This window comes from Megalops cyprinoides, chromosome 24 (genome assembly GCF_013368585.1).
Source record: "Megalops cyprinoides isolate fMegCyp1 chromosome 24, fMegCyp1.pri, whole genome shotgun sequence".
Classification (NCBI taxonomy): domain Eukaryota; kingdom Metazoa; phylum Chordata; class Actinopteri; order Elopiformes; family Megalopidae; genus Megalops; species Megalops cyprinoides.
The window spans coordinates 23,106,526-23,129,833 of NC_050606.1; the positions used below are offsets into that span (position 1 = coordinate 23,106,526).

The 23,308-nt window shown below is 43.7% G+C and overlaps 1 protein-coding gene across 2 annotated transcripts in view; it reads right to left on the minus strand.

The window, feature by feature from the left end:
• LOC118770923 (CTD small phosphatase-like protein) overlaps nt 1-23,308 on the minus strand; it is an 80,820-nt gene that overhangs the window by 16,318 nt on the left and 41,194 nt on the right. The window contains exons 2-5 of one of the 2 annotated variants that reach the window (XM_036518700.1): nt 13,700-13,857; nt 6,060-6,092; nt 2,932-3,033; nt 896-952 (exon numbers count right to left, since the gene is read on the minus strand). In XM_036518700.1, the coding sequence (XP_036374593.1) occupies nt 896-952; nt 2,932-3,033; nt 6,060-6,092; nt 13,700-13,857 (350 nt within the window). The remainder of the gene's footprint in view (nt 1-895; nt 953-2,931; nt 3,034-6,059; nt 6,093-13,699; nt 13,858-23,308) is intronic. The other variant, XM_036518701.1, reaches the window with a different exon arrangement.

Consider the following 23,308-nt stretch of genomic DNA (forward strand, 5'->3'; position numbering starts at 1 on the left):
AACATAGCTTATGCACAAATATTTTTGCAGCTGTGAATGTAGGCCTTGCTGTTGGTTTAGCCTGCGCATTTTGTTAAGATCCTTCACATAAGGCCTTCTCAGACAGATAAATGTGGAAAAAAATATCCACTGCATCCTCTTCTTCTTTCAATTTCTTGGAGAACCACTGGCTGCCCCCTAGAGCAAGTAATCGTGAATAGGCCAATTTACATACAAACAGCCTATCCTGGATTACTTGAACCAGGTCACAGCCTGCAAACGTCCACCTGCACTTTGGGGGAGGGGTTCAGAGTAAATGACTCATTCTCCCATTCAAACATTCACACATGGTTTTGACTCCTTCCACTCAAACATATACACATGGCTTTCACTCCTCACACTCAAACAGACATGAATCTTATGGGCACTCCATCCTTAACCAAGCTGCCCTTACCTTCATCAGCCTCCACTTTCAAAAGCAAGTAAGCTTCCAAGGCAGATATATTAAAAGAAGGGTAGTTCTGATTCAGTTTAGAGTGATGGGTATGGCATTTTTCTCTGCAGTGGCCCCAACCACCAATTCAGCCATTGATAATGAAATTGGAAAAACAACATTGAAGAAGACTGTTTCAAAACAAATCTGAACTACTTCTGTGTCAGAGGGGGCTCCAGGTAAGCCAGTGACAGCCTGTGGCTGACAGAAATCACACACCTTCACCACTGCAGACAGGCAGGGTTCAGCAGGTAAATTCAAAATATTCCAGTCTCTGTCTTCCTAAACCAAGCCTTTGCAAATGAAGCAAAATGAAAAGAAAGATTAAAAAAGGGGAAAGCACAGAAACCTGTGAGATTGTGAAATATGACCAATCATATAGTGGACATGCTGGCCACAGCCTGAAGAGCTTGGTTACTGTACCTGATGAACGGTCCCATCGATCTCCACTGGCACGATGAAATCAGCATTGCTAATGGGCTGCAGGGGAAGAGAGCACAGACCTCGTTAGTGAGCCCTGTCTCAGCACACATACACATCACCCGCCCCCGTCTGTCCATCCAGAGACAGGTCCGTGCATGGACATTTGAGAGGCGGGGGCATGAGATTGCCATGACAGGGGGCTTGATAGGCAGGGCAGCTCCCTGGAGGTCCACAGTGGGACATTCTCTGCTGTAGCTGGAGATGGATTTTTAAGGATGTTCTGCTGCAGACAGGAGTGACCAGCTGTATAACATTTCTGACTGAAACAGCAAGTGCACAAACACAATGAGTCCTCTGTACACTATGCACTTCAAAACATTACACCTACTGCACAGCAACAAGCAAGTGGCTGACGGAGCAGTACCAAGGTGCAGCAATAGGGGGTGCCTGTGCTCTGCTGAAGCTGTGCTCCAGTTCTTGGCCACAGTGTAAGAATTCAGCCTTACCTCTTCCAACAACATTCTGCCCATCACGAAAACAAGCTGCTTTCCCTCTGACTGAGGTCTCTGCTGTTGATTTTATAATTTGATTCTAGATGGTAACTGCATAGTATTGCATCTTAAGACTGAACAAAACAGTCTGAGCTGTCAGAGGGGCTAATTATTGCATTTTCTTTTTTTTTATGTCAAAGAAACACCACATACAGATTATTTTGAATGATTTCTGAAACCATTCCCTCAGCCAAAGAATGCATTCTTGTCATTTAAATATTGTAGTGCATGTTACATACAGCTCCAGTTCTTCCCCCCATTGTATTTCTCTCACAGACAGGCCACAGCAGCAGTAAATCTTGCTGTTTCTAAAATCACAGGTTTCAGAGATAAAGCCAGTGTAATGCTTACAGATTCCCAGCCCTCCAGACTTCCAGGCTATCACAGCATAAATAACCTTTTCCTGAATAAAAGAAATGGGAAGGAACAGAGACTCTTCTCACCAACGTCACCCAGTGCCTGCTTTCCATCATTTCTCTATGGAGGTACTGATCACTCCCTCAGAAATCCCTTTCACGCATTCTGCTGCTCAGTCAAATCAGGCAAAGCCATGAACATGTCCAAGTGAAAACAGAGCTAGTGAAGACAGCTACACCATAATGGAAATAAAAAGAAAAACAAAGAGGGATCCTTGAATTCTGACTTGAGGAAATCATACTCCACACTGGAGCGCTTCGTCTTCCAGCAGACTTTCCCCACCCAATGTTGATGGACTGTGTGGGGATTTGAGTCTGCAGATTTACATACCCCAGAGTGCGTGTGTGTGTGTGTGTGTGCGCGTGCGTGTCCTCAAGCATGTATCGCTGTCTTCTCTCCCCCTCTGGGCCCCTCTCTGACACAGACAACTCCCTCTCTCTCTCTCTGTCCTATTCTCTCCTTCTCTCTTTCCATCCTACTCCCTTTCTGTCCAACTAGCTCTGTCTCTCCCACCTACTCTCTCTCCCTCCCACTCCCCCCCTCTCCCTACTACTCCTTCTCTCCTACTTCCTGTCTGTCTCTACCTCCTATTCTCTCCCTCTCTCTCCCTCCTTCCTTCTCTCTACCTCCCTCTCACTCCCTTTCTCTCTCTCGCTCTCTCTCTCTCTCTTTCTCTCTCTCCCTTACTCCTTCCTTCCTACTCCCACTCTATCTCTCCCTCCTCCTATCCCCTCTTTCCTGCCTATTCCCTCCCCCTCTCTCTCATAGAGATATCACTCAGACAGAATACAGCACATTTCATCTCCAACGGAGACTACGATGACATTTAGAATACAGCACATTTCATCTCCAAGGCCTACTCAAGTCTAAAGAGTCTTCCCAAATAACTCTGCATGAAGCAGGAGTGGGTCTAAGACTGGCTAGCGGGGTGTTGATGTCCCTGGAGTCTCAATTAGTAAAGCGGACAACCTTCAAGAAGGCTTCGTGGTGAACAGGGCAAAGCCTGCTCACTATATGCTTAACATAAATGAAATCAGTAACACACACAGCAGGGCTGAGCTTACTCACCTTGAATGAGCTGTGCACCAGGGTTTCATCCAGGTCGATCACCACACATTTCTTGCCGTAGTCAGATATCTTCATCTCAGGTAGAAGGTATTTGGTGGGAGGCTACAGGGGGAAACAGAAAAGAGAATGTCAGGAGGGAGAAAGGGAGGAAGGGATGATGGACAGGAGGAAGGGGTGCTGGGCTCAGCAAGCTTGGAAGCCACTCAGAGTCTGACACTTATCAGGGAGGGAGAGAGGATGCATTACTATTACTTCTCTGACTAGAACACTCAGCTCTGTTTCTTTTGGGAAGCTGTCAGAGCTTTTTAGCTGTAAGAGGGGCTAATTATTGCATTTCCTTGTTTTTAAGTTAAAGAAACACCACATACAGATAGAATACATGTTTGCCGCTCACTCTCCTACTGGGATAACTAAGGGTTCAAACAAATGATTACAATGCATGTGGTATATAAGCCTTAGCACTCTGTATGGTGTGCTTTTACTATTGTGATTGAGACACTATAAATATGATTGATATGTGATGTACTGCATACCGTCTGCTTTTTATACTGTGCTGAACAAGTTTCTGTGTAAACAGGCAATAAATTGTCAGCTAATGTAATCTACGGACACGCGCGCATGGGCCTCATTCTGAGAGTTCAGCCCTCCATGCACTGGAGCCCTTGCACATCGCTACACACAAACACTGATGCAACAGCCTGCAAACAGGGGCCCTGTGAACACTCACCCTGACTGACACATACCACCCCGACGAAGAAGAGTGCGCACAAGGTGGTCACAGAGCATGCAAGAGAAGGCCTTGAAGCATGCATGAGGAGGCTGCAGAGGGCGTGCACGAGGAGGCCGCGGAGAGCGTACGAGGAGGCCGCGGAGAGCGCATGAGAAGGCTGCGGATCGCGCAAGATGAGGCCTCAGGCAGCGCACGAGGAGGCCTCAGGCAGCGCACGAGGAGGCCTTGGAGCGCACACGAGAAGGCTGCGGAAAGCATGCATGAGGAGACTGCGGGCAGCGCACGAGGAGGCTGTGGAGCATGCACAAGGAGGCCGCGGACAGCGCATTAGGACGCCGGGGGGTGTGCAAGAGGAGGCCGCAGACCGCATCTGGGGGCTCAGCCCAATGCTGATGTTAGCCACACTACAGATGAATACTCCTTCCAATCAGCTACCACATGCAGGTAGCCATGGGAGGTAAAGCATGGATCCACAGCTCTTTCAAATGGTGAGAAAAAAAAACAACAGTTTGGATCAAAAAGAATTCTCAGAGTCAGTCATCTAGCTTTTATGATCTGTGTGAACTTCAGATCAACCCCAGGAGCACATGTCATCTTAAAGTAAGCTTGATTGATTACAATTGGATCAATTAGGCCTGGTTGATGAAAATGAAGGCTCTGAAAGACATGAAGCTGACAGCATCATGTCTTTCAGAGACCAGGCCTGGTCATCCACGATAAGCTGCCTTTGGATTGTACTGCTGTTTGAGCCACTTCATCTGAAAGACAGCCACCCAAACCTCTGCTGCAGTTAGGAGGGTAGAAAGAGTGGAACAGACTTTCTGCTCAGCAGTGAATAAAACCATCTGCTAAATCTTTAAATAAGGTCATATGCCTTAATAAATAAAAAACAAGCTTATAAGTGATGGTTCAGCTCAAACCATATGCCCTCCAATCAGACATCAATTACCCAATTGAGGACCACATTCTCACTTTTATCGAATTATAAACTGAAAGACTAAAAGTCTGTTTTTCCAAAACAGGCACCTTGCACAATGAGAGCATAATATTATATCATTTGAGCTATTCCAAAACAGGAGCTGTGCATACTGAGAGTATAATATCATATGATATGAGCTGTGTTGTCTTTCCGCCCTGCCTTTGCCTCCCACCACATTCTCACTAACACTGAGGATCATAGCTCACTCACTGTAATAGAGAGAGTGCTCTAAAAGGCAGAAGCCAGCACACCGACACAGCTGCCACATAGAGTGCCTTCACAACAGCAGCTTCTGCTTGCCTCCCTCAACTACACATCTAACCTGGTCTGTTTCCAAATCCATATGACCTAGTGTTGCTTAGCGCATTGTGCTGAGGTGCAGTGCACTATCTGGAGGTGTCTAGCTTGACAGACAGCTTATAGTAGGCTATCATTGTGTGTAAGTGTCCATCTCAGCTGTGGACAGCAAAGGATATTTATAAACAGACTTCATAATCAGTACACAAGCTCATGCTTTAAACAATCAGAGCAGCACTGTTTTTTCCAGAAGTAAACTGACTGCGCGATTGATTGTATCTGTACGGCAGTCAATATCATAATAGTCATCAACAAAGTTTTGTTTCTTGCTAAAGTAATGTCATTTGACAAACTGTGCAGAAGTAACTGCAGTGGCAAGAACACTGAATTCAGAACGTCTTTACTGATGTCCGATTTGAGATATCCTTTAATGTTCAGTAAGGAACATGCTGCAGCTCCTTTGGGGGGGCCACAGTCAGATAATGGCTTCCCCTTCTGTCAGTTACCAATTGACACACATAGGCAGTAAATACACCATTGTAAACAAGGTTAAAGGAATGAGGTATGTAGTTTGCTTGTTCTTAATTTCACAAGGTACCAGTGCCTTCCTATTAAAAGCTACAGTGCAGCACTGAAGGACAGGCTGTTAAATGTAACTGGATGGGCTAAACTTGCAAATGCAGTGGCAGACTGCATAGGAAAGCAAAGGGAAGAAGGCTGACCCCATATTGAATTCCACATGGAAACTGCTCACACTCACCTGTTCACACAACAGTCAATGCTAGTAAGCAGAGTCATAAGCACAAGCACACAAACATGTACACACACACAGGCTCACACATACACGCGCACACACACACACACACACACTCACGCGCACACACACACGCACGCACGCACGCACTCCTGCAGGTACACATACATGCTCATTCACACACAGGTGCGCATGTACATACATGCACAGGCACACATATACATACACACACAGGCACATGTGCACACATGCACACACATGTACAAACATGTTTGCGCACACGTCCACACACACACACACACACACACTCAGCCATTAAGCACTGCCACCCTTTAGCATGCCAAAAGAAAGTAAAGGATGATACATACACTGGGGCTGGGGCTAACCTGGACCTGGGCACACTGGGAAATCAAACACAGAGAGAATGAAAATCAAAGGAGAGAAGAAGAAATGCACAGAGAAAGAGCACACTACAAAACAACACACACACACACTCACGTATACACACACACACACACACACACACACACACACACCCACACACACGCACACACTCAGTGAAATTAAACACACATTTCTAGAAAAGTATTCTGTCAAGTATTACTCTTGTGCGACATACCAGCCACACAGCGAACTAAAACTCAAAACTGAAGAGTAAGGAGGAAGCACTATTGCAGTCTGAATGAAAGCTGGCCTTAGTTTCTCTAAGTGTAATCTCTCTTCCAGTCTTCAGCCATGCCTTTCAAAGGACTTAACTAATCTGAAAGGCCTTACATAAACATACAGAAACTCAATAACCAGCTGGGTTTTAAGGCCATACAAGTTCACAGCTGAGGTGAATGCATGCACACATGCACATATTAGTGACACCGGAGGTGTATGTAGGTGTCAGAATTCTCCCTGCCAGACTGCAGTATCAGAAGAAGCCAGTCATATGCATCCTGTCTGAATACACATACGTGCTTCAGCGTTCAGCATGACACAAAATATCCATTTTTGCAAAATCAGAAAATGAGAAATGCTTCATGACCATGAGAACATATCGTAAAATTAAATGACCTTGTCACTGGCTAGATATGAACTTAATTCATCTGCAGGACAAGAACTTCCCACACTTTGGGAAGATACAAGACTAGCTGAGATCAATTATTAATCAAGTACAAAGTACAAGAGTACATCCTCACAGTCATTAATAATACAGTCAGGCTCAAAAAACCTCTGAAAAAAAAAACATACTAAACTGTGTTTCATATTAAAAAAACTTTCTCTTGAATCGTTCATTCATGGTAGGCATTCTTGCTCTTGTATCCATCGATAATGTTGGGCATTCCTTCTCTTGTATCAATTGTTCATGGCTGGCGTTCTTGCTCTTGGTCTTTTTGGGTGATACTCTCACTATTTTGATGAGGACACAGTCTCTGTCATGTAAAACTAAGGTCTGCACCGTCAGACACCATCAGAAAGACAGTTCTCTGCACCTCACCAGTAGGATTTAGTTCTCCATTCCTCAGGGCCATTTCAGTGCTGCGTTCCCCCGGGCAGCTTTAGCTCTCTGTTCCTCAGGGCAGTTCTAGCTCTCTGTTCCTCAGGGCAGCTCTAGCTCTCTGTTCCTCAGGGCAGCTCTAGCTCTCTGTTCCTCAGGGCAGCTCTAGCTCTCTGTTCCTCAGGGCAGCTCTAGCTCTCCAACTTCTTCTTCTTGGCAAGTCCACGTACAAAGCTAGATGTTATTCAACCAAAACTGAACACATTCTGCAGCAACATCATTGTATTCTGCAAGATCCTGTGCCGTACATTAGATGCTTCAATGATGACATCTTAGTAGGTGCTCCATGGTTTGTGGTTCTGTACCACATATACAAGTGAAATCCTGGCTGTCTTGGTATCCCCACTTGTTAAGGCACCCCCTGGAGCGTCTTAATCTGCGAAGACATTTTCACTTCGTCCGATGTAAATCAGAGCCTGGAGGAAGACCTTCTTGTATATTCAAGAACATTTTTGCCCCTTTTCCACCAAGGCAGTTCAAGGGCTGGTTCAGAGCCGGTGCCTAATCTGGAACTAGTTCTTCGTGTTTCTACAGCCAGAGAACCGGCTCTCAGCCAGGAAAACTGGTTCAAGAGCAGCACCAACACTTTGGAGGTGGGATTATCGTGACCAATAAGACCAACTAAAACTTTGTGACCGCCAAAAAAATCTGAGCTAGTGTAGTGTCTAGTCTGCCTAAAAAGAAAAAGAAAAAGAAGAAAAACCAGAGTTTTATTTTTCAAATGTTTCGCCTTGTTGCCAGCCAGCTATGTATTTCTTAGCTGTTTAGAGAGCTACCGATTTCTCACATCGATGTTACGAACGTAACATTGATGGCTAGCTAGCTAGCTGTTGGTCAGCTAACATTACCCAAGCAAGCATAGCTACTAATTTCTCAAATCAATGTTACGTTTGACATTCGTATCATTGATGTGAGAAATTAGTAGCTATGCTTGCTTGGGTAATGTTAGCTGACCAACAGCTAGCTAGCCAGCTACCGTAACCTTGGTAACGGTAGCATGCTACTTTCTAATACTGCCAATGACTCACCTACCAATGTCACTTAACATTTGGCTTCACAAAAAGCTAACATTGTATAAGGTGTAGTGGACAAGTTTGTGTTCTAAAGTACTGTTCTCTTGTTTTTATTGTTGTTATTTGTTCCCGCTAGCTTGCAGTGCTGGCTGCAAGCTAGTGAAACACTACACTTGCGAAACACCGCAGATTGTCTGAAATTTGTGTGCTATTGCTAAAGCTACAGCATTAGATTGCTTAATTAACAAGGACGGCAATTTGAATAATTAAGTGGCAACTAATCCCACAGCTTTAAATGTGTCACATTAAAGCTTTCTTGTATCACAAAATTCAAATTACGGAGATAAATTTAGTTATATCAATTGAAATTAATGAGAATAAACTTTTAAGTTAGGTTGAGCGCAATGAACAATAACTTTTAGAACAGAACAGACCTCACAAAAGCTATGATGTGTCATGAGCATTTAATAAAACGATAAATCGATAAATGCCATCCTTTTTAATTAAACAATCTCAAGTTGTAGCTTTCGCAAGCACACAAACTACAGACAATCTGCGCTGTTTCATGAGCAAAATGATTTACTCTATTTACGCGATTGGTGTCAATTATTCTGTGAATTATTTGTTTTATTGTTAATCAAGGAGGATAAAGGTGAAGAGTTTGAAAGTAATTACAGATTTAAAGGTAGTGTTTGGGCTTCCCCTGTCTCCAGCTCACCAGCCACCACTGCTAGCTTGGTGCTAGTGGGAAAGCGGAAACGTATACAGAGATTAATACAGTGATGTAATGACGTGGCACTATGGTGGCTCTCCAGCCCGTGGAAAAGCAAACTGGTTCTTAGAAGGTTTGGAAGTTGAACCAACTCCTAACTGGCACTAGCAACAGCCCAGAAATAGCACCTAGTTTGCGTTGGTGAAAAAGAGGCCTCTGTCTGCTGGTGAGAGGTCCTGTAGTCTTTCCCCCCACTTTAGAACTCTGATACTTTCTGGTGAGGCTTCAAGTGGGTTGACACTGTGCAAGAAGCTTTCTCTTGATTGTAGGCGATGTGTTGGCACATGACCAAACAGGGAATGCCACTCATCTCCATTGGCGCTGGTGCTTTCATATTAGATACTCTGCGTCTGATCTCAGGAGGGGCAATGCCCACTAGGATGTAGAAACTGTCAGTTGGAGTTGGTCTTAGGCATCCGGTGCTCAGGCGGCATGTAGCAATGAGAGCAGGACCCAGTTTCTTAGCATGGGGATACAGAGCTGGCATATTCAGCAGCTGAATAGCAAAGAGCTAGAGCAGAAAATCTCAGAGTTCCTGGGCTTGCTCCCCAAGTTTTACCAGTCAGTTGACTAATGATGGTGTTTCTGGAGCTCACTTTGCTTTTAGTCTTCTCTACATGGTGTTTGAAGGAGAGACATCTGTCCAAGGTGACTCCAAGGTAAACTGGGTGTTCGCAGTTCTCGAGGGTTGTTCCTGACCATGTAACTTCAAGCTTGTGCTTAGCTTCATGATTTCTGAGGTGGAAGGCACACACCTGTGTCTTGCATGGATTACCACAAAGGTGGTTTTCTTCATATTATGGTGTCAGTTCATTGAGAGTCTAGTTGAGAGCATTGGAGAGTCTTTCTCCTACAACTCTCGAAATCAGTGCCTTGAGCTCCTACACCAAAGTCATCTGCATAAAAGAACCATCTGGTTCCCTCACTATGTGGTTGGTTGTTAGCATAGATGTTGAAGAGGAGTGGTGCTAATGCACTCCCCTGTGGAAGACCATTCTTGAGTGTTCTCCATCTACTCTTCTTCCCACCCAATTCAACAAAGAAGCGCCTGTTAGCCAGCATGTTTTCAATGAGTTCCGTCAGCTTGATGTTCTTAATCATTTCCAAGATTTTATAGAGAAGGCATCTGTGATTGATAGTATCATAGGCAGCTGACAAGTTGATGAACATGACTCCAGTTACCTTCCCTTCCTCATGACCATCTTTGATGTACTGTGTGAAGTTGAGTACTTGGCTAGTCACTGACTTGCCTGGACGGAAACCTGCTTGTACGTGGATGAGGTGTTCATCAATGGCAGGAGCAACTCTGTTAAGAATGAGGCACTCAAGAAGCTTGTAGGTGTGGCTTAGTAGCAAGATGGGCTGATAGTTCTTGGGTACTGATGGATCTTTCCCCAGCTTTAGCAGAGCGAGAACATGAGCTTTCTTCCAGATCTTAGGTAGCTCATGGTATCTCAAGCAGTAGCTGTACAGTTTTAGAAGCCAGTTCTTAGCCTCAGGACCAAAGTGCATGATCTGCTAAGTTGTGATGATATCCAAGCCAATAGCTTTGACAGGTGTTACACAGCTGCTAGCCCATTATGGAATTCCTCTTTAATTGGGACAATAATAAATAACAATGTACACGACTGTTCATTACTTACTCCTTTATTGTACAAAAACAGTTTGCAGAATTCCAACATAAGTTTGTTAGTACGCAACTGAGCACACTGCGCACATGTTTACAAAACAAAGTTTTAAATTACTGTCAGGCTACACTGTTGTTGTTAGGGTGGCCAACTAACAGGGTAGTGAAGCTACAGGCTGTTAAAAAACATAGCTTTACAGTTTTAGCTTTGTTTTAAATGTTTTATGGTACTGTGTTAGTGTGCTAATTAGCAAACTTCTTACCACACGTCTGTTTGTGTCTCAGTCAGCAGCCACTGTTTCCAGGGCAACGGGAAGCAAAGGGTGATTCGTTGCGCTGGGACTGTATTTATAATATAATGTATATCGGGTGGCATATTCCAGCTAACACCAGTTTTCATATATGTTTATTTTCTGAACATGGGTAAATCGGAAAATGTGTAAAATGTGTTATAATTGAAATGCTACTTACAATGTAATTTATTTCTGTTATTTATTGCGATTTTAAAAGTTTGGATTGAAAAGAATTGGATTGGATCATCCCAGCCAGCTAGGAGGGTATTTAAGGGAGTCTTCAATCTCATTTTGGGTTGGTTGGTTGGGAGTGAAGACTAGTCAGTCAGTGAGTGACTGGGTATTACTGGAAAACCCAGTAAATAGTTTTGTTTACCTGTTTGTTATTTTATTTTTTTTTTGTTTGTTTTTTGTTGCCTCTTTGTTGCTTGAGTTCTGCTTTTTGTTTATTGTGATACTTTTGCCACTTGCACTGTATATAGCCTTCACCTTCACCTGCACACCTGGGAACCAATAAATACCATTGTCACTTCATTTGTTGTTTAGCTCCATTTTTGGAATTTTTTTGCCTGGCTGCTGTGGTTGTCCCATCACATCAAGAGATGTCCATGTTCAGCTCCTCCATGGTGAGACCAGGGTCATCACTGTACTTTTTGCGTTCAAGCTTGATCTTGTTCTCTTTCCACTTCTACTGTTGACAAGCAGTTGGTGGGCAACTTGGCTGGTAGGAACCTTTGGGTGCTGAGGGGCTGCTTTTAGGTCATCACATAGCTTTCTGATGGTTGACCTCACATTTGGCAGTCGTTTGATCTGAGAAAGAATTGGTCTGGTACATGTCTACATAGTCGTCATAGAGTTTAGCACTTTCTTGATGAAGTCCAGGGATGTATTCAACTCTACAGCCACATGGGATATGGCTTCGAGTGGTCTTCTTTACTAGTTCAGCAAACTTATCATAGTTCTTTGAAGTTGGGGACAATCCTCCTAACTTTCTGTCCTACCTCTTGTGTGAAACCATTCCAATCAGCTTTCTTGTAGTTGAAGCGCCTTCTGAAAGGCATTATTGTAGGTGTTACTGCAGCATTAACTTAAATGGCGACTGGGTGATGCTGACTCTGAGGGACAGGATCTGTCAGTCAGCTGTTGGTCACAGCATTGTAACTGCGTCTCCAAAGGGCACTGTGAAACAAAGGTGGGAGCTTGGGGGTAATGAATGCGACTGAGTTGGTGGGTGTCCATTTCCATTTCTCTACAGTTTCACCATCCTTGTTGGTTTCTTTGTACCCCCACTGGGTACAATGGCTGTCTCCAATGATGAGTTTGTGGTTTGTTGTGTACACTTGGAACAGAGTAGGGGAACTTTAAGTCTACTGGTGGTGGTTTGTAGACAGTAGTTATGACAATGTTGTTTAGCTCAACTGTAACAACCTCAATGTTATTCTCTTCAGAAACTGATGTTGCCTCTATAACTGAGCCTGCTTTAACAAATATGGCACTGCCATATTGTCAGTGAGGGTGAATCAGAACTTTCTCTGTATGTCTCCCGAAGGCACAGGACATCACACTGGAGACACACAGCTCGGCTAAGATTTTGTTTCGCAGTAGAAATCCCTTCAACGCTGGCAGAGATGACTGTGAGTGTAGGTCTTAGAAAAGGTCTGCACTTATATCTGCTTGTGTTTCTGGGCATGTTGTTGGCCTACAATGGTCTTGTAGTTGCTGTTATTGTACGTGGTGGTGGTAGGGTTGGTTGGTTATCCAGGGCTGTGTGAACAGATGTTCGGACCCTCCTACCATGACCCTAGAAGAGAAGAAGAGAAGCTCTCCGTTCCTCAGGGCAGCTCTAGTTCTCTGTTCCTCAGAGCAGGTTTAGCTCTGTACCTCAGGGTAGCTCTACCTCTGTTCCTTGGGGTAGCTCTATCTCTGCGTTACTCAGAGCAACTTTACGTCTCTCTGTTACTCAGGGCAGCTGTAACTCTCTCTTCCTCAAGGGGGCTTTAGCTCTGCATTATACCCTGTGTTCCTCTGGGCCACTTCAGCTCACGTCTCTGAGCCCTGAGAGGGAAAGGGGGCTGTAGAGTGTGCTCCCAGTCGTGGTCTGGACCTGCTCCATTAAACATCACAGAGTGGTCAGTGTGTGTGAGGGGTGCAAGATTCCCAGACATGGCCATCCATCATCTAGGACATGGACAAGGCCTCACTTTATGAGGATAAAAGAACGCCCAGTGCTTTCCAGGCAGGGTGTGTGTGTGTGTGTGTGTGTGTACGTGTGTCTGTGAGAGCGGGTGTTCTGAAGTCAGAACTTAGGGCACTGCGCCGACCCACTCTTGGTCTGGCAGGTACACCACCTCAAGAGTTCAACGAGTTCAGAATGGTGGAAAATTTGTGAGGTGCTGACTGACAAACTGGTGCCTGGATTCTGTGCAAACAGAAACAAATAATTACCTCTAATTTAAAAAGGAAAAACAAAAACACATTCAGGGCTGTATGTGAAACAACTTTTATGTGCCACACAGGATTCACTCCACATTGTATGAAAAAAAAAAAAAAACCAAAAAAAAACAAACAAAATTAAGACACCCTAAAATAAATTTTACATATTATTCTGGACTGACAGCTATCACCTCTTACCTTTTGCTAAGTTAATTCACACATACTCCCGCCTAGTGTAGTAACATCATTCACACATACTCCTACACCCTACTGACCAAGTCACGCACTCAGACTGCAGGCTACTGGTGGAGTACTGGCGGGTCTCACCTTGGGAAGTGTCCCATTCTCCTCCACAGGCGGAGGGAGGGAGCTGATGTTGTTGTTCGTGGATGGAGGCTCCACATTGTAGTTTTGGAAACAGCAGAAGAAAGTGCTGAAGATACTCCTGCTGCGCTGCTTCTTCAAGCTGCTGTTTGACTGGGAGACTACAAGAGGGCAAAAAGCAGAGAAATTTCAGCTGCATCATTCACACGAACCATATTCTACAGCATACTAATCATGGTGATCATCCATTACTGACATCATCATCTGTCACTGATTGCCAGGAAGCTGCAGTATCAATCTAGTGCAGGCTACAATGGCAACAGAACCACCTTTGGCATTTCTACCTGCATCCAAGGTTCAAAATCTCTTCTCTTATATAGAATCTTATATAATACATGTATAATATAAATGGGCTTTAAATGGGCTTGCCCCCCCCCCCCATCTTAAGGACCTTCTTCACCCATTTCTTCCGCAGAGAGCCCTTCGCTCCCAAAATGCTGGGCTTCTCATCATTCCAAGAGTGGGCAAAACTACTGTAGGCAGTAGAGCCTTTTCCTATCAAGCCCCTCTCCTGTGGAACAGCTTACCCTCCGAGATTCGGGGAACAGACTCTCTCTCCACCTTTAAGTCTAGGCTCAAAACATATCTATATAGTAAATCCTTCAGCTGAGGGACATGGCCTGGTGCTGGCGTGGATCATAGAGGACTAAGTGGTCATTGCTTTCATGGACTCTGTGCCGTGATCTGATGTTGGCTGTCTTAGGGTCGCCCTCATGACTATGCCGGTCCCTTGCCTCCTGTCCCCTAGGTATGCTGCCATAATGTTAGCCTGCCGGGGTTTTTCCTTGTTGCACACTGGCACCTTTTTCTCTGCCCCTCCTCTCCTGCCTCTCTGTTCTACATCCCTGCCATTCTCATCATCCACTAACCACTATTTTCTGTTTGCTTCCTATCCCTGCTCCGGGCTCCTGTCCAGAGCTGTAGCCCAAGCGTCTCATCCCGTTTTCCAGTCCTGCTACCTCGCTGCCCTGCCCATCAAAGCCAACTGCGTTCCAAGAACCGGACATCCTAGGAGACATTCTTATAATCACTCTGCTGTTAACTACTGTTGTGTATCAATCGTAAATGGCTTAAAGTACATTGCATAACTTGTCTTTAACTCTATCTGCCCAGTGCTGGCCAGAAGCAGATGGGCCCCCCTCTGAGCCCGGTTCTGCTCAAGGTTTCTTCCTGATAGGGAGTTTTTCCTTGCCACTTAGGCTTGCTCTCAGAGGGTCTCAGGCCTGGGAACAATGTAAAGCTGCTTTGTGACAACTTGTGTTGTAAAAAGCGCTATACAAATAAAAATGAATTGAATTGAATTAATATAGCCTATGCTATAACACAAGCCCAGCAGTGAAAACTATGATGTATAACATGTAAGGTATAACACAGCCGATGCTATAACACAAGCCAAACAGAGAAAACTATGATGTGTAATGTATGGCTAAAGGCATGGCCAATTTGTTAATAGTCACACAGTCACATTGTGAATTTAATAGCCGCGCTAAGAATATTTCACTAATTTGCCAGGATCTGACACAAGTATCCTGTCCACATGCAGTCCATCTGTGGGGAGGAACTGTGTGTGACATCTGCCCAAGGAGCAGGGCCGATCTCCCTGATGGTATTGTCTTCTCTCTGAGAGAAAAGACAGAAGGAAAGTCTTTTCTCACAGCACTACTGCATGGCACACCTCTGTGACAGATCCTCTCACAATGCACTTTAACTGTCCCAATGCCACAGAAAACCACTAGATAAATAAGATATTGAGAAAAAGTAAGTTCACATTAGTCACTACTATTCTCTGAGAAATTTTATTTAGTGACAGTGATAATTTTAATAACTTTGATGGTGTCTCTGCACAAGATGTTCTCATGCCTCTTATTCAACTGTTCCTCAAACAGTCTTTTTATTGATAAAATAAAAAGACTGTTACCATAGATCAGTTAACTCTTATTAACACTTATTAAACTCTCAACCTGAAAAGACTGCTATCTCACCGATATCAATTTTGGAAGAAACTGTATGGCTCTACTTCATTCCCTGTGTTGTTGTTCCCTATGCTGTTGTGTGATCTGAGTCACTACTGCAGGAGCATTAAGGACTAACCCATACACACTGCAGGAACACTAATCTATACACACTGCAGCAAGGCTAATCTATACACACTGCAGGAACACTAAGCACTAACCTAAACACATTAAGGGCTCAACAGCGCAAGCTTTCCACTCGCATTTATGACTAAAAATAGATGTGTGTGAACTGTAAAGTGTATTAAGGAGCATGTGTGTGAATAAAAAGTATTACAAAATTAAGCCCAAGCAGCCTCTACTTTTTTACTAATCTAACCGTAACCAGCCAAGAAAAAACTGATACCTTGGCGAATTGAGTTTCTAACTGGATTTCTTTGAACAATCATAAGGAATATTAGCTAACGTTAGCCAAATTAGCCAACAATGTTGGGAAACAGATTGATTAGAAGTCATCATTTACTTAAAACCTAAAAATATCCTCAGAATTACAAAACAATCAGAAAATATTTTTTCACAGTTTAAAGCGCCTTCCTGGTAATCATCGTAAGCTAATTCTGGTATTGGCATGTGACCGCTGAAGTAATGTGTAAATAACTGTGAAGAAAGAACTTCACCAAAACCGCATAAAGAGTTCAACAAGAAGCTGCCTTGGAGTGCCCACAACTGAAGACTTGATGCGGATCAGCTTGAGGGGGCCTTCAGTAGAGCAATTTGATCCCAGTCCTGCTGTGGACCGCTGGCTGAGCTCAAAGCGGGCCTGACGACCTGCTTAAAAAAACTGCTGGACCAGTGATATCCTTTGTGTCTAAACGGACTGAGCAGACTTTTTTTGGCATTTAGAATTAAGAAGAACTACTATGTTATAGAGGTGTTCATACCGTTCGTACTGTTTATACAGTTTAAAGCAGTTTAAAGTATAAATAATTACATAAGTATTAAATAAATACAGTTTGAAGCAGAAATAATTAAAAACCTAGTGTACTTTTTGTATTCAAATAAATTAAATCATTTTGCTTGTGAATGTCTCCTCGTACCCTTTTATTAAGGAAAAACACATTTGATAAATTTTCATTGGGCCCCTAAAGTTCTTTATGCGCTCGTAAATTTTTCAACTTAAGAGCACATGTGCTCCTTAGAAAAAAGCAAGCATCAAGACGTGACATTGCAGGAGCACTGACCTATACATACTGCAGGAGTGCTAATCTGTACATACTTCAGGAGCACTAATCTATACACCCTGCAGGAGCACTCATCTATACACCCTGCAGGAGCAGTAAGCACTAACCTACACTCACTGCAGGAGCACTGAGGACTAATCTACACACACTGCAGGAACACTAAGCTAAACACACTGTAGCAACACTAATCTATACACGCTGCAGGAACACTAATCTATACACCCTGCAGGAGCACTGAGGATTTATCTATACACACTGCAGGAGCACTAAGCACTAACCTAAACACACTTCAGGAGCACTGCGAGCTATGCTCGCATCTAAATATCTGCTTAAAGAAAAGAAAAACAAAATGAGAAGAACATAGCCGAAAACATGTTTTTTCCTCAGGCCCTTTCGGAAAACAAGATAATTGATGCAGCGCGCCCACTGCGCTTGCATTCTGCAAAGTGAAAAGGTTAGTCTTGTCAAACCCCACGGCTCTGCTGGCCAAAGTTTACCCAACAGCACCATCATTAAAGGCACTGAGCGGCTGCAGCAGCATCACCACAATCACATTTTTTGAATTTCGCTCTTACCATTGACCTCTTCAAGCAATCTGCTGACATTCTTCTAGGCAGGACTAACCAAATCAAATTAAGGTGAATCCATCACAGTAATTAAAGGGGGCTTCTATCAACTCATAGCTGTGGGAAAACACACAGATGCCAGGTGGGTACGTTAACCCCTGCAAAAGGCTACGTCAGAGCTTCAGAGGATTACACAGTCCTTAGTAGTATCAGTGCTAAAATCTCAACAGTCCCACTTCCTCCAAAAAAAGCAGTGCACCCAGAACTGTGTCATTTATCCATGTATTACACAATAATGTCGTAACACACCAAGGCTGCATCACAGCAGGGAACACAGGCTGAGCCTTAAGGTACGAGCAAGGCTCCAGGCTGGGAGCGCAGCAAGCATCCACTACCTGCTTCTCAGGACGATCATGTGTTATGAAGCAACTGATCGGTTTATTTACAAATTTTTTCCCCATTGTAACCTGCCCAGCTGCTGTGGCTGCTGCTTCTTTCAGTAATGGCAGAAGTGCAAGTGAAAATGAGTAATAACACTTTCTCTAAGACATACATGCACACACACACACACATGCACACAGACACACAAAGGCACACACACAAGAAAACACAGAAAACAGTGTTGAGTGGAAAGAATGAGCCACCTCTGCCCAAAGTGGATGCCCAAAATCTAGCATTTTACAGCGGCATGCGCATGGTGGCATGGTGGAAAAGGCTCTGTCCGTTGACAGACAAACCTTTTGACAATAAGAAAATGCTGTTCAGTGATATAGGTCCACCCTTTTTAACAGAGCAGAGCCTTCAACTCTGTACACAGAAGTCAGTAAACACTCCATCCCAGTTTTTCATCTTTTCACCTAAAAAATTTTGGTGCCAGAGAAAAGGTAGTCCTTGTAGTCCTGTTCTACACTTTGATAGGGTATTGCTGGGCTTAATGTTAATTACAATAATAAAATTCTCCCGTGTTACTGCCGATACAAGTGCATCTGTATTACAGAAATAGCTGCATTATTATCACAGGACGGGAATATGATCTGTGCTCTACACTGCTGATCAACCTGAAATAACCCTGAAGACAAGTGGAGCAGCAATCTCAGATTTAGCCCCATTTACTACCACTAGCATGTTTCCCAGCTTGCTGAAACCTTTGCCCTGCTAGGCTAGTGTTTGCTGTCTTGTGGGAAAGTTTAATCCTTCCTGGATATTGGATAGGGCATTCATCATGCAGATGGCAACCTTACAGCACCAGCAACCACACTGTCCTACTGTACGCAGACTGTCCTACTGCACGAACATTGTCCTACAGAACCCACTGTCCTACAACACTGCTACCCACACTGCCCTACAACAGTAGCACCCTACAATAAGAAGCATCCACACAGTCTTACAAAATCAGTACCCACATTGTCCTACAACTGCAATACTGTACTACAGTATTCACACTATCCTACAGCACCCACAACATCCTACAATACCAACAGTCACTCTGGCCAACCACGGCCACCCTTATGGCTGGTTACCATCCAAATTAACTACCACTAAGGAGTGAACCAAACCTGATGTCAGAGCTTGGAGGTCACAACTGAGTACCCCTCAGAGATGCTGCCCAGACCCTGTTAGCCTGGCTGTGAGCAGAGCCTTAGCACCCACGCAACTGAACACAATGTAGTGAAAAAACACACAAAAACAAGGAGCACTGCACCCAATCAAAACAGCCGACAGGGTTCCCAAAAGGAAACACAGGAAATTCCCTGCGTTCCTGGCAGGAAAAGACAATAACCATGGGACCCACAGAGTGGAAAAATACCAGCCGCACAGAAAAACTCACACCCTGCATTAGTGCATGATGAATGAGCCCCTTCTCTGTTTATTTACAGATGGCTCTTTTGTGGGGGTCTACAACCTGAGAGACTTATAGGAGAAGGCTTACAGCACAGAGGTAACAGCAAAGCCAGTGGAAATGCTGGACATTCGGAGGTTCAGTAAGACTACTGGAAAAGACGCTGGGTTCAGGTGGTTGGGAGGGAACATACGCTTGTCCATACTCTCAGCTCACTAAAGGGGCTTCCACAAGCAGCAGCTTGGCTGAGGATGCTGCCCAGTACCTCAGTATAACCAGGCTTTTTAAAGTGGACATGAAACAGCCTTATTTTGATGAGTTTTGTACATAACTAAATGTGTTGGAATTCATTTTGCGAAAATTTTAGATATAAAAGGATTACATGTTAAATTATAATAGATTTATGTTTGGTACTAACTTATGCTTTCGCTCTGGCTCGCCGCCATATTGCTGTTGCATCACTGACTATGTCATGAGGTTGGTTAGTTGGAAAGTCGACCAAGGAAGACAGTAGTTGCGGTGGTGGTATGTAGAATTTTGAGAGAAACTTGCTTGTTGTTTGAGAGAAAAGTAATTAAAAAATTCAATAAAATCATTTTTAAATCAATATTTTGTGTCAAATTATTGATTTCTTTAGTAAGTAGCCGTGTAATAAGCGGATAATGTACAGCCTCCCGTCGGAGTCCAGCATCACCCCGTCGGGGTTTATTTCGCAAAAAATATTACAACCGGCTCGCTGTACATTATCCCTTACATATTATCTAATCCTTATCTTGTAAGATAGATGGCTGTGCTTTGATGAGACAAGAGATAACATAACCCTGGTCATACCTCTCTCTGCTCTGCCAGATGGGTGTGCCGTTGGGCCCTTTCCTTATGGCGCACAGCTACTTCTTTGCTATTAGACTGGGTCGGACGGTATGTACATCCAACCTTATAAGAGGAAAAGTCAAACACAGAGGGAGCGGCCTCGGACTTCAGCTTGTTGGTCCGGCGAACCACCAGTACGCCTGACTCTCATCCACATCATCCTTGTTTACAAAGTGCTCGCTACAAACCCTAGCATCCCGGCTAACTGGGGGATTCTTTCGTTTCAGTGCAGCTAGCCAACGATAAAGAACTGCTTGCTGCTTAAGAGGCAAAGTATGAAAGTGGACAATCTTTCTTCGGTTTTTGACTCTATAAAATTCATTGCTGCATCCAGGGGCAATACAAAAGTGACCCCCCACCTTGCATCGCCTTTTAGTTTGGCTTTTCTTATTTTCCATTGAGTCAGTGATTGTAAGTGCTGTCACTAGTTAGCTAATGTGAACTAATGTAGAATTTCAACCAACCTCATGATGTCGCATTCTACGCTAAAACAAGATGGCGCTACACTTGTTTCAAAAATGTAATTTAGATCACTTATTATTTTTAATTCAGTTTCACTGACAGTGTTAAACCTATAGGATTTTTAGAGTGGGAATTCATCTTCTAAATTATGCTAACTACGTCTACTGTTTCATGTCCACTTAACTCCAGGCCTGGGGATCCTCTCTAACTAGACACCAGGGAATACCGCGCTTAACAGCAGGCACACAACATGTACAGTCCCTCTCTGTTTAGAGAATCAAACCAGATTAATGGGATTACACTATATTTGGGGAGTTAGTTACACTACTTTTAAAAGTTATACTATACTAAAGGAATTACTATAGTTTGGGACATTAAGCAACACAATAGTTTATTACTTGTGCAATAACGTATTTATTTGGTAATATGCAACAAATAATTACCATCTGCATCAGATATAAAAAAATTGTAATGACCTTTGTAAGTATATATAAAGTTATATAAGTAGTAAAATTTGATTCCAACCGGCTTTCTCCCACTTGGGCAGGGGAGTGAAGAAGCAGCTCCATGAGCAAAGGTCAGCAACACTTAATGTCCATTCAGGCCCAAACCAAACTTGAACCACAAGGACTTCATTATGCACTGCAGACACAACGTACTCCTTCACGTCATTCACAGAAAATGTGGCTCCACGTCTGATCTTCAACCAGCTGAAGGGGGCCCACATTACACTTCTCTTTGTCTCAGCCCACTGGCTCCCTGTAGCTGCCTGCATCAGGTACAAGGTCTTGTTGCTTGCATTCAGAACAACCAACAAAGCTGCACCTACCTACCTGAACGCACCACTACCAGCCTATGTTCTCTCCCAACCACTACGCTCTGCTACCAAACGGCATCATTATGCAGAACTTTCTCTGCCATTGTACCCCGTTGGTGGCATGACCTTCATCACTTCACCACTTCCATGTCATCCATTCCGCGGATTCTCTCTCTATCTATATTTTTCCGAAACATCTGAAGACACAGCTCTTCCACACTCACCTGATCACCTGAATCACTAACACATAAAGCCATGTCCTAAACACCATAAAAAAAAATTGCACATTTGTGTCTCTACCCACTAGCTTGTACCTTGTCTGGCTAACTATTGAAAGTTGGTCATGCATCACTTCTAATATCGTGATTCCATGTATGGCTCTCACTTGTGTTGCACTCTACCTCACTTGTATGTCTCTTTGGATAAGCATCTGCCAAATGAATAAATGTAATGTAACATCATAGTGTAATCTCACCTGGATTCCATTTCACACCTCGTCAGTGAAAGGGCGGTGTGTCACCCTCCACTCGCCTGTCATCTGCTGGACCTGCTCACCTCCTGAACCCCATTCTACAATAATGTGCCTAACCCAGGGGTCTCCAACACGTCGCTCACTAGTAGGGTGGGACAAAATATTGATACGGGAATATATCGTATTACTTCCTCTTGCGATATACATTATCAATACATTGGCGCCAAATATCGATATTTTTATTAAAACATGCAGGCGCTCTAAACGGATTCCCCTGCCAATTTGACTTACCAGAGTCACTAGTTCATGACTAGTGAATGAATGAGAGTAAACCTGCGGTGAAGAAATGCGCACAATTTCTCTTTCTAAGTCCCCCCTGGAAATGAGACCTGTCCAACTCAATTTCAGTAAGCAACGCTGACTAAACGGTTTGGATGGCAGTTTATATAAGTAGGTAGCTTCAGTTGAGTAGGTAGCCAACTTAGCTACTTACAAAATTGTCTAAATTTAAAGGTACTTTACTTCACCACTGCGTGGCGGCAGTGTAGCATAGTGGTTAAGGAGCAGGACTCGTAACCGAAAGGTTGCCGGTTCGATCCCCGCTGGGACACTGCTGCTGTACCCTTGGGCAAGGTACTTAACCCACAATTGCCTCAGTAAATATCCAGCTGTATAAATGGATAACATTGTAAAGAACTGTAACCTATGTAAGTCGCTTTGGATAAAAGCGTCAGCCAAATGAATAAATGTAATATTGCTAGTATTCTGTGTGATTAGGCATTACCTTACACCTATTTTACTAGTATTCTGCATGATTAGGCATTACCTAACATTATCCAAAAAAACAGAAAGTGGTTAAAGCCTACGCCCAAGTGGTACTATCTAGCTAATGGCTAGCTCCGGAATTTACACCTTTACGTTGCATAATCCTTAAATTTGTAGACATTCATTTTCTAGCCTAGATCTAGCCTACTTACTTATGTTATTATTGCACAACTGTCCACCATAAAGATGTAGCCTAACAACTGTAGGATCAACTAGCTAGCCAGCTAGTTGGCTAGCTATAATCTCATGGGTTGATGAAAACAGGGCATCGGAGTTAACTGAGATAAATTAGCTAACTTTTCTTAGCTGGCAAAGTAGTACCGCTATGCAATTTAAAGAGGAAAAACATATCTTCATTTACGGCTGTCAAGTCGGCCAACCAGTCCCTCATCACACTTTTCTTCTACCAAAGTTAGTTTAAAAAAACATCAGCTAGCGTGCTAGCTAATGTTAACGCCCTCTTATGATGTAATCCAACGTCTTGGTACTCTCTCCCAGAATGAAGTT